The following is a 12,914-nucleotide window of genomic DNA, read 5'->3' as shown; positions in this document are numbered from 1 at the left end:
CATTTGTTTTGGTGAGCAGACTTTGAGAGAATGAAAATGCTAGATTGATGAGTTAAAATATTTCTTTACTGTTCTTTTACAATATCACTATATTACATCTTGTGAAAGAAAGAGATCCATAATCAAGCAGTAAGACAGAGACAGTAAGTTTTGCCTATATTATGTAAATCCACTAATTTTAACCTATGCACTCACTACTTGCGTTACTATTTACAACCGAATAAGATTAAAGGCCACAATAATTCCAATATTATTAAACCATTATTACCATGAAGAATATTCCTGAGACAGACACCATCAGTCGACTAAGCTTATCAGGGAAAGGCTGAAAAGGTTCAGGTTTTCCTGTGATGGGATTTACTCTTTCCACTTGGGAATATTTAGCTTCAAACTGGGGGCGCAATTCTTCCTGGAAAGACAGGGTAGATTCCATTTGATGTCCTACTAATTTCACTGAAGTATTAAAAATCAGACATACATGTGCTATAAAGTAGGAAATGTATATTGATACAAGTTCTTTTTTATAATGCTCTGACTCAAATATCCAAATAACTTGCTCTTTCGAAAATCCTGGGAAACAGCGCCAGAGACCAATGAAGAACAGAAACCGTAAGAGCCTTCCCCACTATGTGAGGGTATTGAGAGGATCATGGGTCATACTAATGACTTAAACACTAGTTTCTCTGCAGAAAATGGTAAGAAAACTATAAATTAATGCCAGTTATGATGGTGCTTTTTGTGATATGAAACCATTTATTAAAAGCCACCAGCCTGTACCCACGCAGCTATGGAAAGCTATAAAACAAGTAATGTTAAAGTCAATATTGACTTAGTCTGCAGCTAAATCACCGATATAGTTAAATTGCAGCTATGTTCACTAGTGATTTATGAAGTAATAAAATAATTTTATTACTGCTGATGCTGATAGTAGAATGTTAAAGGGTAAGTTACACCTCTCAGAAGGACATAAAAATCTAGTTTCTGTGCCTTTGCTTGTCTTGGCCCTGTTTTTAGGCAGGATTAGGAATTTCCAGTACAAGAAACCATAGAACTGAAAGGCATCTGTGCTGACAGCAGTAGTAGCTCCTGTGCTCTGTATGGGCAGTATTTCCACTCGATTTTTCAAAGGATACTTTTAAAAATGTGGAATTATTTTGGAATTATAATGCTAGTTGCAGAAGGTAAAGTATTCTCGTATAGTCTCAAGTATACTTGTTTACTCTGCAACTAGCGCTATAAATACAAACATAATCTGAATGATAAATTCAGATTACTAGCATACAGTGTGTATTGATATTTACACTTAATCATGCTGATAGCAAGGTTTACAGGTTTACTTCTGTTCAGTCTTACCTCTTCATCTTCCCAGTCTATGAGGTCCCAGTCATAGGTTAATACAGCTCTCCGTCTTTTCCAAAACTCTAGAAAGACTGTAGCTGTGGAAATCATCAACTGCATTTTAATTATGGAAAAGAAAGAAAAAGGCCATGCAGATCTCAAGCAAATCAGCAACATATACCATGATAACGGTCATTAGCCACTTTCTGGCTGTTCTCCCCATTGAATCTGAAAACTGTAAGTAACTTCAGGATAATCACTGTTAAAATTGGAGCACTATTTTACAACGTTTAAGAATCATTTTATTTCCTGTCTGCTACATCTGTACAGAGATAGGTACCTGTCGATAGGAGACACTGCTTTCCCTTTTAGATCTTCATTTTGCTTCTAATTTTATTCAAAACATATACGGTTTAAAATCTTTCCTCGAAGAAACAAGGATATGCACACACAATGGGACCTACTAACAAAGACCTAAATTATGATCTCATGTTATTCAGTTCGAATCAAGACAACCTCACTTCTCCAGATATAGCAGCTTTACACTGCAGTAGCTTCACTACCAAAATATTTATCTGATCTATGTGTGAGATCATAATCAGATTCTCCATGTACTTAGCGTTTTTGGTAGGTCCTATAAAAACAGTAACTCCAAGTTTCGCAAACACTGTAGTTTGCCACCGAGGGTAAGACACCTTGTTGTGGTGGGATTCGTGCCAAAACGTGGGATTGTCCAATTGTTCCCTGGAAAACAGTTATTTCAAATAGGGAGTGAGAAAATTTGCTTCCTTCTGGCAAGCCAGCTGCTCAGAAGGACGATTTCTAACTCAAACTGAATAGGATGGCCTTAACATTTCTACCTTTTTCTGTATTTCTTATTACATTTAGCATCTTATTTGGTTTATATCTATTATATACAGCTATCATCATTTTATATACACATGATTTATCCAGATAGTACATTAAAGCACAATGATTAGAAGTCAGCAGAAGTTCACCATGCCACTACCCAAAATAATGGAAGGCTAAATGAAAGGGACTTGTCCCTGAGTATTATTTCTAATCAGTATGTTCTTCTGTTCTTCCAATCATGCATCTTGTCTTCACCAGAGATTTCATTTAAGTTTCAGATGCTCCTACCAGGAACAGCACACAGCTCTTCTATTTAAGCAGCAGTGGGGTTTGCACTTGAGTAATCCGAGGGTGAAGCAACCTTTTCTCACTGCCGTTGGAAGTGCTATCACAACCAATGCAGTGCAAGACTCAGACATGTTACAGAAGACGCCACCTTGCCAGAGAAATCCCTTCCTGACATGCAAGGTCTCAGGAGCAACATATCCCACGCCATACACAAAGCAAACACTATTTTTCTCCAAGAGCAATATTGGAAAGGGCAGAACCTGATCCATTGCACAGAACACCTTTCACTTGTCCGATGCAGTATTTTCAAGAAAACACCACTAGTTTCTCCCATATGAACACCTCCTGTATATGCCATACCCACAACACGTATCTCAAGGGTAAGTTATGAAACAGTATTTGCACTTGGTTCCTTAAAAATTCAAAGTGGAAACAGAAAACAACAACGTGGCATTCCACTCAGTCACACAAGACTGAAACATTTCTGAGTCGTTCTTTACCACGTACCAACCTAGAACAAATATACATAAAGAATTAAAAAAATCACAGGTGGACTAGATCAGCAAATTAAGTTATATACGATATGCCTTCCTTATTCTTACTTTAACCCGCTATTGTTTGTATAAAACCTAAACTGAGGAGTAAAGTTGTATCGTTCAGATGTCTAGCTGGTTACGTATTCCAAAGTAAAAACTAATGACACCTGATAAATTCAGGAAATTTGGATTTAGATTGTTATCTTAAAATATTGCAAGTGTGAACATATTTGGAAACAGGATCAGACCCATTTCTAGCAGGATGTTTTTCTTAACAGAACTCATTTTGCTGCTTTATTTTGTAGAAGACACGCCTTTTCCAGTTTTCATCTCACAAAACATACCATAGCGAACTGCAATAACAAGAAGCTATCTTCTGTTAAACGAATAGTTGCATAGTCCACAGAACAATGGTTTCTATAGTTTACAGAAAACAGTCACCTTTCTGAAAGAGCAGTTCAAAGACTTTCAAAGATTAAGCAATAAGCACTGCCTACCCACTTTACCATAAATACTGCAATTTCTGTGGACCCTGTAATGACAGAACTCGGTCATGACAGCAGTCAGGTCAGTCAGGCTGGTTCCAGAGGCGCTGCTGCGTGCAGCGAAGGGCTGCCCCACCTCACCTCACCTGTACGGCGCGTTCCTGACCGCTGTCACACTGCCACATTTACTGTAGCTGCGCTCCCCTCTTCCACCAGACTAATCGCACTCGGGGCCAGAGCAGTATTTGAACAGGTTCTTGCATATTTTGTAGAGCTCAAAGGTAAGTCTGAGGGGTTTTTTTATGCTCGTTAGTGGATCTGATGAATAATCATGGTGTTCTTTTATACAGTGTTCAGGCAGGCAATCGGTGCTGTTGTAGCCAAATTCTACTTAGAGTGCATGTCTGAGAAAATAATTGGAAAACCCCCTCCATTTTGTGATTCAAACATTAAAGCAGAGAAGTAGTAATCATAAACAATGACAGTATTTCACTCAAATTCATACTTTTATTTAGTGGGTATTTATGCTCCTTATCAAGCAAGTATAGAGTTTCTCCCAGAGCCAGTTCAGAAACTATTTTAAGTGCTGGGGGGTGTTGGTGGTGAAGGGAAGTATTCTGTGTATGCTACTTCATACCAAATTTCTGTAAGGAAAGGTTTTGCTACATTGATATTGCTTCTGCTGAGGTAGTTATAACGAAAATGAACAGGAAATACACACTTAGGAAGCTTGGCCAGTGCACTTACACTTGTCAGGTTGCTAGCTAGTAACAGAAGGGAAAAATTAAATTAATTATAGAATTAATATTTATATTCCTATTCATAATTCACTAAAAACGTAAAAGTTATTTTCTCAGTACAAAAATTAAAATACATTTAAGCTTGAAAGTTTAATATTCATTGCTCATTAAATTCAGAAGTATCTCATCCATGGAAAGGAATGCAAATTTTAGAGCAAAGAGCCATGGCAGCAAAAATTCAATATGTTTCTGGAACCATCATTTGCTATTATTTCTTCCTGAATTCTAGAAGATAAATTCTCTATATCATATCTTGCTTTATATTTGTTCCATCTGTTTTTGGACCACTGATAAAAATAATCTGCTTTATGAGGCTTAAAAAGCATAGTAAGTGTGAAAGATTTGCAAATACGAAGACGTTACTCCAGACCATTAATAATTTGCTCATCATGTCACTGTTTATGACAAATTAAAGTATTTCTAATCAGTACTGTAAAGGAGGGAAACAGTGCAATGTTCAATTTATTGACGTGCGAAAGAAAACCCTTCGAATTTATAGTTCTGAAGACTGTATTATCTACCCCAAAGAAGCAGCTGAAATGACTACTTTCTTGACAGTTGCAGAGGTTTTGCAGATGTTACACCTATCACTGGCAGGTGCTGGGTTGTGTTCAGGAAATACACGTTTCAATTACTATATCACGCCAAAAATCTATTTTTAAATACTTAATATACTACTAGATATACATTTATATGAAAATGTCCCTGTATGTATTTATTAGGACATTTTTTTTCTGTGTTGCAGAAATATTCAGCACAAATCTGAGCAGTTTAAGGAACACACAAAACCAGACGCAATATCAATGCAACCGTCACGGTGAAGTCCATGGACCCAGGGTAGGCTGATTCGAATGGGACCAGGGCTTCACCCCGAGCGTAGGTGTGCAGTTGCACATGCATATACATTAGTAGCTTCACACTGAATGCTTCCCGCTGTAAAGCAACTTTTATCTTTATTAATAACAGAACGACAAGGATTTTTGTTGCCTTTTTTCAGTTTACTTCAGTTAGGATAGAGAAGTCTGTAGGATATAGAACCGCTGCCTCTTCAACGTGGCTGTACCCACATTAGCATTTTAATCCACATCAGGAGTGCGCTTTTAAAGTCTCCTGAGCATCTCCACTTGTTGCCCTTTGGCTTACACCACTGGGCACTCCTGTCAGCAAGCTAAGCGACATGCTTCAGGAGTAGCCTAACACAGGCCAGCTCTTAAAGGGAAGAGATTGTGGCAAGTTCAGAGTGAAACCCCCCATAAATGTGTGAAGAGTGGGTGTCAAGTCCTCAGCACCTCTACAGATCTCTTGCAACCGGGCTACACATTTTCCAGTGCAGACACAATCACTGGATACTCAGGTTCACACTGGAGGGCCATTTTTATGGCAAACTGCAGTCACATCTTGGTGAAGTCCTCGAATAAGGGCCACTACAACTGTCCATAAAGCCATACAGCAAAAGGGACATTTTAGCCTTCCCTTTTTTGGAGCTGGTTTTTTTTTTTTTTTTTCCTACTCAGCTGTCATAGATGTCAGATGCAATTTGACTCTAGCAGCACAGAAACAAATGCAGAGAGCAAAATCCAGTGAAGAAACATGGTGGTGACCATCCCATGTAAAAATCTAATTTTTAATGCTAAAAAAGATAGAGCTAATCTAGGTAACTGAACTGCAGCCTAATCCCATACTGATGTCATTTCCACTCACTTCAGCCTACGCCTACCGCACTGCTTTCCACTGAGCTGGTACTAAGTAACATGGATAGCAGTGAATTAAAAAGCAAGACATTTTTTTTCTCATTAATAATCTGTTCATAGGTTTCTTAAACACTTCCTTGACCAACTAGTTTGAGGTTTTGGCTCTTCCGCAAGTTCGGCTAATCTACAGCACTGCTGTTTCACAATAGCAGCACTTGTACATTAAGCTCTAAAGGCAACGAGTATCTTTGAAGAACTTCAGTGTTTTTCTAAACTTTACGAATATCAATGTTGCACCAGAAAAAGGAGAGTTAAATATTACACACAAAAGGACTTCCAGGAATCAGTTTATCACAGCCTGAGAACTACAGTACACAACTTTCAAAACAAGGTTTCTTCTCTAAGGTCCCCCACAAAGAAGATTACACAAGCAAGCCAAACAGAAAAAAAATGACAAAGAATTTGTTCAGCAAGGATATTGACTACTTTGTACACAGCTCTGCAAATTAAAATTACAGTTAATTGAGCATAATTTCCCTACGTAGTTTAGTTATAGTGAAGGGATAATGAGCAATATGACCAAACCCACTTTGTTCACTAATATGACTATTAATACAAGCAAGGAAAGACCATGCCACTGAATTAAAACAATAATACTGTTAAAATGAAAGTATGTGTTTCAAAACTTTGTAAAATACAACAGGTTTTTTTCTTCACTGTTTCGCAGTTATTAGTACTAACAAATCAAAATCTAACATTCAGATTGCTCAGCATTTCATCTCAAGGCCTACCATTCAAATTGTAAACATATTTGGAGCTAATAATTGAACTCCAAAGGGGTTTTCTTTTGCTTGCTTGTTTGGGGTCAAAGTGGTTATCCTGAGTTTGACTGATACTCAAGCAGAAGTTCTCTCTTCTATTTTTTGCTAAAGAAGTTATAAATGTTTTCCAAACATTGGTCCTTCCCACCACAAAACTGACCTCAACTTGGGAAACAAGCAGTGTGGAGAAATGGAACGTACATTAAAAAGCGGATTAAATGGCATTTTATAAATACACACATGTTTCAAGTAACGGTACCACCTTTTAATCACAAAAGAAATAAGAATAAAGCCAAAATGAGATATCTTGATGTGATATTTAATTACCATCTACCAGTTGATATAACATTACCCATAGCCGACAGCTACCTACTGTTACTGCATATGCACTTCGCATTGCTCTGATGGTGTTACATACAAAGAAGCTAACCTGGGGGAAATGCACAGTTAAATGAAAAAAACAAAACCAAACTAAAGAACAAAACCAGCCTTCGTCCCCTCCCTCCCCAAAAAACCCCAAACAAAACACCCATAGGAAAAAATGTAAGACAGGAGGAGGGGAGGCTGAATATGAAAGAAATAGTTACTTTTTCCAGGTGTGTATCTCCTTTCAGATGGTGAAGTACCCACATACATGGACACCTAATTAATTAATGATGCTGAAGATGTAACTTCTTATACTTTTTATTACGTTATCACATGAGAGGTTATGTGTGGGAGTTAAAACCAGCATGATCTCAACCTGTTTCATCCTACGTAGAAAAAAACACCCCACCCCTCCAAACCCCACGGATACACTAAACAGCACCCCTGCTACAAACACCTGACTTCAAGGTGAGGTTTTTCTCACCCTTCTCAATTTAACATTTGAAAAATTAATGCATAATATACAGCTTCCAGTTTCCTATAGGAAAAGAAGTTTCCACACAAATTCAGCATCACCCACAATCCCTGGACTGATTTAGTTTTCAGTTTGCTCCTGGCAGCATTCGTACGACACTCACTGTTTGGGTTAGCACACTGTTGAAGTTGCTGCCTGCCCAGAAAACATTGCCTTGAGCATGCCATCCAAATATGTTTCATTACCTCACTCTATAGCAAAGGGGTTGGGAATTATTCCTCTGTCAGTATGAGGCCTGTTTACAGAGCCATGGAATTTTCTTGTGCAAAAAGCTTTTGTTGATCACCAGTATTGGTTTAGTCATTCTTTAGGCCATTAACACTCACAGTCATAAAGTTTTCAGCATCAACACGTGGTGGACTAGTGAGGCTTCTATAGTATAACACTAACTTTTTTTACCAGCTTATTTGGGCCTTATCTGAGTAGCTTTGTTTTGCAAAATAAAATTAAGAGACAAAAGTGAATTTCTTGCAGGTTCTGTATACAACAAAACAAACTGAAGTCAACACCATGCAACCCTCCTGTGGAATGATTTTCATTTTTCTGCTTGTAAGGCTGCAATGGAACAAAAGCAACACTGAGGGCAGAAATGTAAATGCAACAAATAATGGAAATAGCTCAGTTACATCTAAAAATCCGTCTACAGTGCAACCACGGAGATTGGTTCAGCCTACGACTAGTGCCATAAATCCTTCTACCATCAGTCATACTGCAGCAACGACTGCCAAAGCCAAAGAAAACGTAACGAAAAGAACAGAGACGAGCAGTTGGCCAAACAGCACACCCCCAAGGTCCACTGATGGCACCGCTTTATCTTCAAATGTCACTACGGTATCAAAAGATGGAATAAACAAATCTGCCACAAACTTCAACAAAATCCCAATGTCTTTAGTGACTTTTACAACCATGGGTGACTTTTCTGGAGTGACCAAAAGTGCTACAGCTATCTCTACTTCCACAGCGACACCAAGTAACTCCACAGTCACCTACAGTACACCTTTGGCTGAGGCACTCCCCAGTGAGAACTCTTCGATCAACCACACCACTTGGTTCCCCACCAGTATCACTCCAACGTCACCCACGGTTAAGCAGGACAGCCCTACATTGGACTTCAACCCCGTTCAGCAGACAACAGAGCAGAATCGTAATTTTAGCGACCCTTCTATGGCATCACCTAATTCAAAAGACGGCAATGAAGGTAAGTATCTAACTAAAGTCCAACTGATTTAATAAAATCATAATGCTGAAATAAACCCTTTTTTTCATTGAGCAGGAGGCTTTATAAGACATGTGAATTAACAGGTAACCTAGTACAGACTAAAACTAAAACTCAAAACAAAAAATATTTTTTAAAATTTATTTGCTGTTGTTTGTTTAACACTTCCAAGAGTGGGGAGACCTAACGACAGGTACTGCCCGTTCACACTGGAGCAGACCTTCAAAGCGTATGTGTAGAAATAACATTTAAAACATGTAACACATCAGCTTATTTAAGTTCAGAAACTTTTGTGACTAAAGATGACTTCTTACAAATACCTAGAAAGGAATTACTCATTGTGCATTTAATTATCAACCTGAGTATGCGTGGGAAATGGAGCATAAAGCTGTCATGGCACTTTTTAATCCTGCTGCTCTGAATCAGGAAAAGAATAGGAAAAATTAGAAGACACAGTAATTTTTTTGCCATTAATTAGCTTTCAAGCTTCTAACACAGGATTGAAAGGCTTATCCATCATATCCAGCAGAGTACAGTGTGTACTAAGAACTGAAGGAGCATCAGACTTTCATGTTTCCCATTGTAGTTCTAATAATTACCATGTACCCGATTTTTAGATAACGTGACTGAAAAGGAAGGGGGGTGGGAAAGCAAGCGCAGTTCCAAGAAAAACAGAATACTTTGAAGAAAAGTTTTATGAAGTCTGAGGAAAATCTTGGAGGAATGCACTTACTCTGCCAACCGAACAGGTGCAGAAAGCATTACTGGGTTTCTTACCTTGCATACTAGAAACTGGTACTCAAACTTAATCAGTTGAAATTCAGAAGCTGCAATTTTAACTGCTGGCTTAAATATTTACAAATAATTGCATTCAAAGAGTGATTACTGCTTATTTCTTTAAATAAAAGGATAGTGGTTGATTCTGTAATTAAACCTGGAACCTTTTCATTTGACTGAAAACTCAATTTAGCCTTCTTATTTTTTTAAACCCTAGTTATTCCCTTGAAAGTCAAGGCTGGAGATGTCTATTTTCTTTTATGAAGGCAGAAAGTTTCTGTAGAGAGGTTGGTTTAGTCATAGTCTGCAAACTGGTTCAGATGCTTGGTGAAAAGTCTCACTCCAGAAAGCCCTTAACTGCTGTAAAGCGAGAGTGAAGTCTCTGCTCTTACAGATTTACTATTCTCATTCAAATGTCTCTCCTTTCTTTCTTTCTCTCCTAAACAAAACCAACAAAGGAGGAGTAATAGTTGGTGTCATTATAGGAGCCATTCTGGGATCTATATTAATTGGTCTGATTGGATATTTTGTATGTGGCAAGAAAAGGTCTGAATCATTTTCCCACAGACGGCTTTATGATGATACAAGGAATGACCCAGGTAAGGAACAGTAGAAGTGTTTTGTGTAAGAACAGTTTTGATTTCTGCACAAAGCTGCTTAAATAGTCTGGTCTTATTGAATTATTAGGAATTATACAACTGACTCCAGTCAAACTAGTTTTCAACTGACAGTACTTCACTACATGTCTCCTCCTTACAAATTATTTTTTAACCTCTGAAATATGAGGAAATATCGTATCTAGTATCAGTGAACCTGTTCAAAGACTTACAGGCAAGTTCAAAACTATTGCTTGAAAGCTCTCCCAAACCTTGATTAACTGAAAAGGGCGAGACTTCTTATTAATCCAACTTCAATTACAGAATGAGGGATGAAGCCATATCTCTTTTTAGGAGCAAAAATATTTGTAAGAGGTTTAAAAAGAAGATTGCATTTGTCTTCTCCATGAATATGTATAAACTTGTTTTAAAGCATAAACACAGTCTCCAAACATTTATATCATGTTCCTGGATTTTATTTTTAAATGTTTAAACAAACACTGAGAGGCTAAACAAACTTTTTTCTCATATAAAAATCAAATCAAAATAAAACTCCGGCAATGTGCCCTCTCTGGCTTAAATGCAAGAGCTGAGAGGTGCCAGGACGTCAGGTTAGGAACTAGCTTTGAAAGTCAACCACCCATGTAGGGTGGAACGGGCATTACTGGGAGGACACCTTATCTCCAGACAACCATGGATTGAGGCCTTTATTTTTTGCTCCCCCATACATAAGAAATAGGTTAACTGGGTTTAGCTGCGAGGGACTGCTGAACTAAACCATGAGGTACCCAGTGTATGGGGATAAGAATCTTTCAAGCAATATATAAAAAATAATTACATTATCCTTTCAGTTCTCCACTTAGACAACTCACTTGGACCATACGATACGGGTTTTGGATGTGCGTCAGATGACAAAGGCAGCACGGTAGACAAGGCAGAGGAAGTCAACGCGGGGTGCCCATCCGACGGCATTCCCATGGCTGACATGACACCATCCCACCCTTCACAGTAACGTCTGCTCCAGATTGTATTCTCACCTGTTATCTGCATGCTTTCATTTTTCCCCAAGTGACCTGGCAACTGTTATCTTACAGCCACAACTGTGCAAACAGTGTTTTGGAAAGCAAAGGGAAAATCACAACATACACTCATACGCAACAGGGAGGGCCCAGTAGCAGAGCATCACTCTTCTACTTTGTAATCAAATTATCAACCTCTGGTTTTCCTGGAAGGTTATTATACGTGCTTTATTAGAAATAATATAGACAAATAGCACCCAGGTAAAATTCTGCCTCGTGTAACTTTGGTCAAGAATGCAGACATTCAACAGAGCAAAATTTGACTAGGATTGCAATGGTATTTTAGCAATGATACAAAAAAATCCCAAATTTATCTGCCTTGAGGTGAGACTATTCTGTCCAAGTACAATTTCATCCGATAAATGACTCAGGGCATTTTTTTCCCCACTCTACATTTGTACCTTTCCCCAGTGAATTTGATAAAAAGAATCAGATTTACTTGGATTACTCAGAGGTTGAAGTTTGCCGGGGAGAATGGAACTACTGAGTAACACATTTAACCTTGACTATGATGACACATATCATGTTCAGCTTTCGTCTTCCTTAGCGTATATTATGCCATCTTTCCTGATAATGGTAAAACAGTATCATATAAGCAAAATTCCTCCTTAGACTTGAACCTTGGCCTCAGCTGAAAATGGAAAGAGCTCTCTCTAAGGAGAACTCGAAGACAGAGATGAAGAGATGCTAAGAAGCTACCAGCATTGTCTACACTGGTAACCATAACATCAAGCACAATGCAGTTTAGGAATTTATGAAACTAATTGCAAGGCTACAACAGCAAGATTAGGAGCCAATGGAGAAATATCACTGAAGCAAGCAATCAACGTCTGCCCTTCAGTTATATTGTGTTAATTTTTAACAATCTAACTATGATTTTTGCATGTATGTACATGTGCTTGCGCTGTCTATGCACCTCTTCGATGTTTTGCTGTTGTTTGCATATTGTTTTTTTGCTTGTACCAGGCCAGCCTCCATAATGTGTGACATTTGTTCATCCTTCATTTTCAGTTAGGATCACTAATCCTTATTCATACATATTACATAAATAAAGCTGTTGTGTGCCATTTGACTCTATTTAAAATTGTAAAACTCTGGCTTGAATTCAGACAGTTGTATGCACATGAACTGGTGTTATTTTCCCAGGGTTTACACAGACAAACATTTACATTGGTGAAATTAATTATCTCTTGTTCTAATATCAGTTTTTCCTACTTTCCAGCAGCAAAATTATTAGCTTCACTGAAAGCCAGTTCCATCAGGCATTTCATGCTGGACTCGTTACATCTGTCGTGTAAGGCACTATTACACTGACCTTCTAAGAGAGGCAAGACTGTTCTTGGCAACTCCGGTTCAACAGTGGCCTCTGCAGATATCACCCTGCTTGGCTTCGGGCCCCGTGACATGATGTGTGTGATGTCAGAGTGAACGTAATGCGATATTCAGACTGACAATTTGAATATAAATATTTAAATTGTTGTGAGCACTTAAATCAAATCTTTCCTATACTTCCCTCGAATGTGCTCCCACAAAA

At 38.2% G+C, this 12,914-nt stretch overlaps 2 protein-coding genes across 2 annotated transcripts in view; one reads left to right on the top strand and one right to left on the bottom strand.

The window, feature by feature from the left end:
* The window catches only part of ANO3 (anoctamin 3), a 189,711-nt gene that overhangs the window by 13,090 nt on the left and 163,707 nt on the right, over window positions 1–12,914 (bottom strand). Inside the window, exons 15-16 of the mRNA XM_086472191.1 lie at window positions 1,354–1,436; window positions 269–409 (exon numbers count right to left, since the gene is read on the bottom strand). Of these exons, the coding sequence (XP_086328317.1) occupies window positions 269–409; window positions 1,354–1,436 (224 nt within the window). The remainder of the gene's footprint in view (window positions 1–268; window positions 410–1,353; window positions 1,437–12,914) is intronic.
* Window positions 8,223–11,313, top strand: MUC15 (mucin 15, cell surface associated). The gene is made up of 3 exons (XM_086472138.1): window positions 8,223–8,910; window positions 10,149–10,304; window positions 11,153–11,313. The coding sequence occupies exons 1-3, from the start codon at window positions 8,223–8,225 to the stop codon at window positions 11,311–11,313; spliced, it is 1,005 nt and encodes a 334-aa protein (XP_086328264.1).

The sequence above is a fragment of the Leptosomus discolor genome, chromosome 12 (genome assembly GCF_034619465.1).
Source record: "Leptosomus discolor isolate bLepDis1 chromosome 12, bLepDis1.hap2, whole genome shotgun sequence".
In the NCBI taxonomy this organism is placed as follows: domain Eukaryota; kingdom Metazoa; phylum Chordata; class Aves; order Leptosomiformes; family Leptosomidae; genus Leptosomus; species Leptosomus discolor.
The sequence above is the reverse complement of the archived record's forward strand: the minus strand, read 5'-3'. Positions and strand labels throughout refer to the sequence as shown.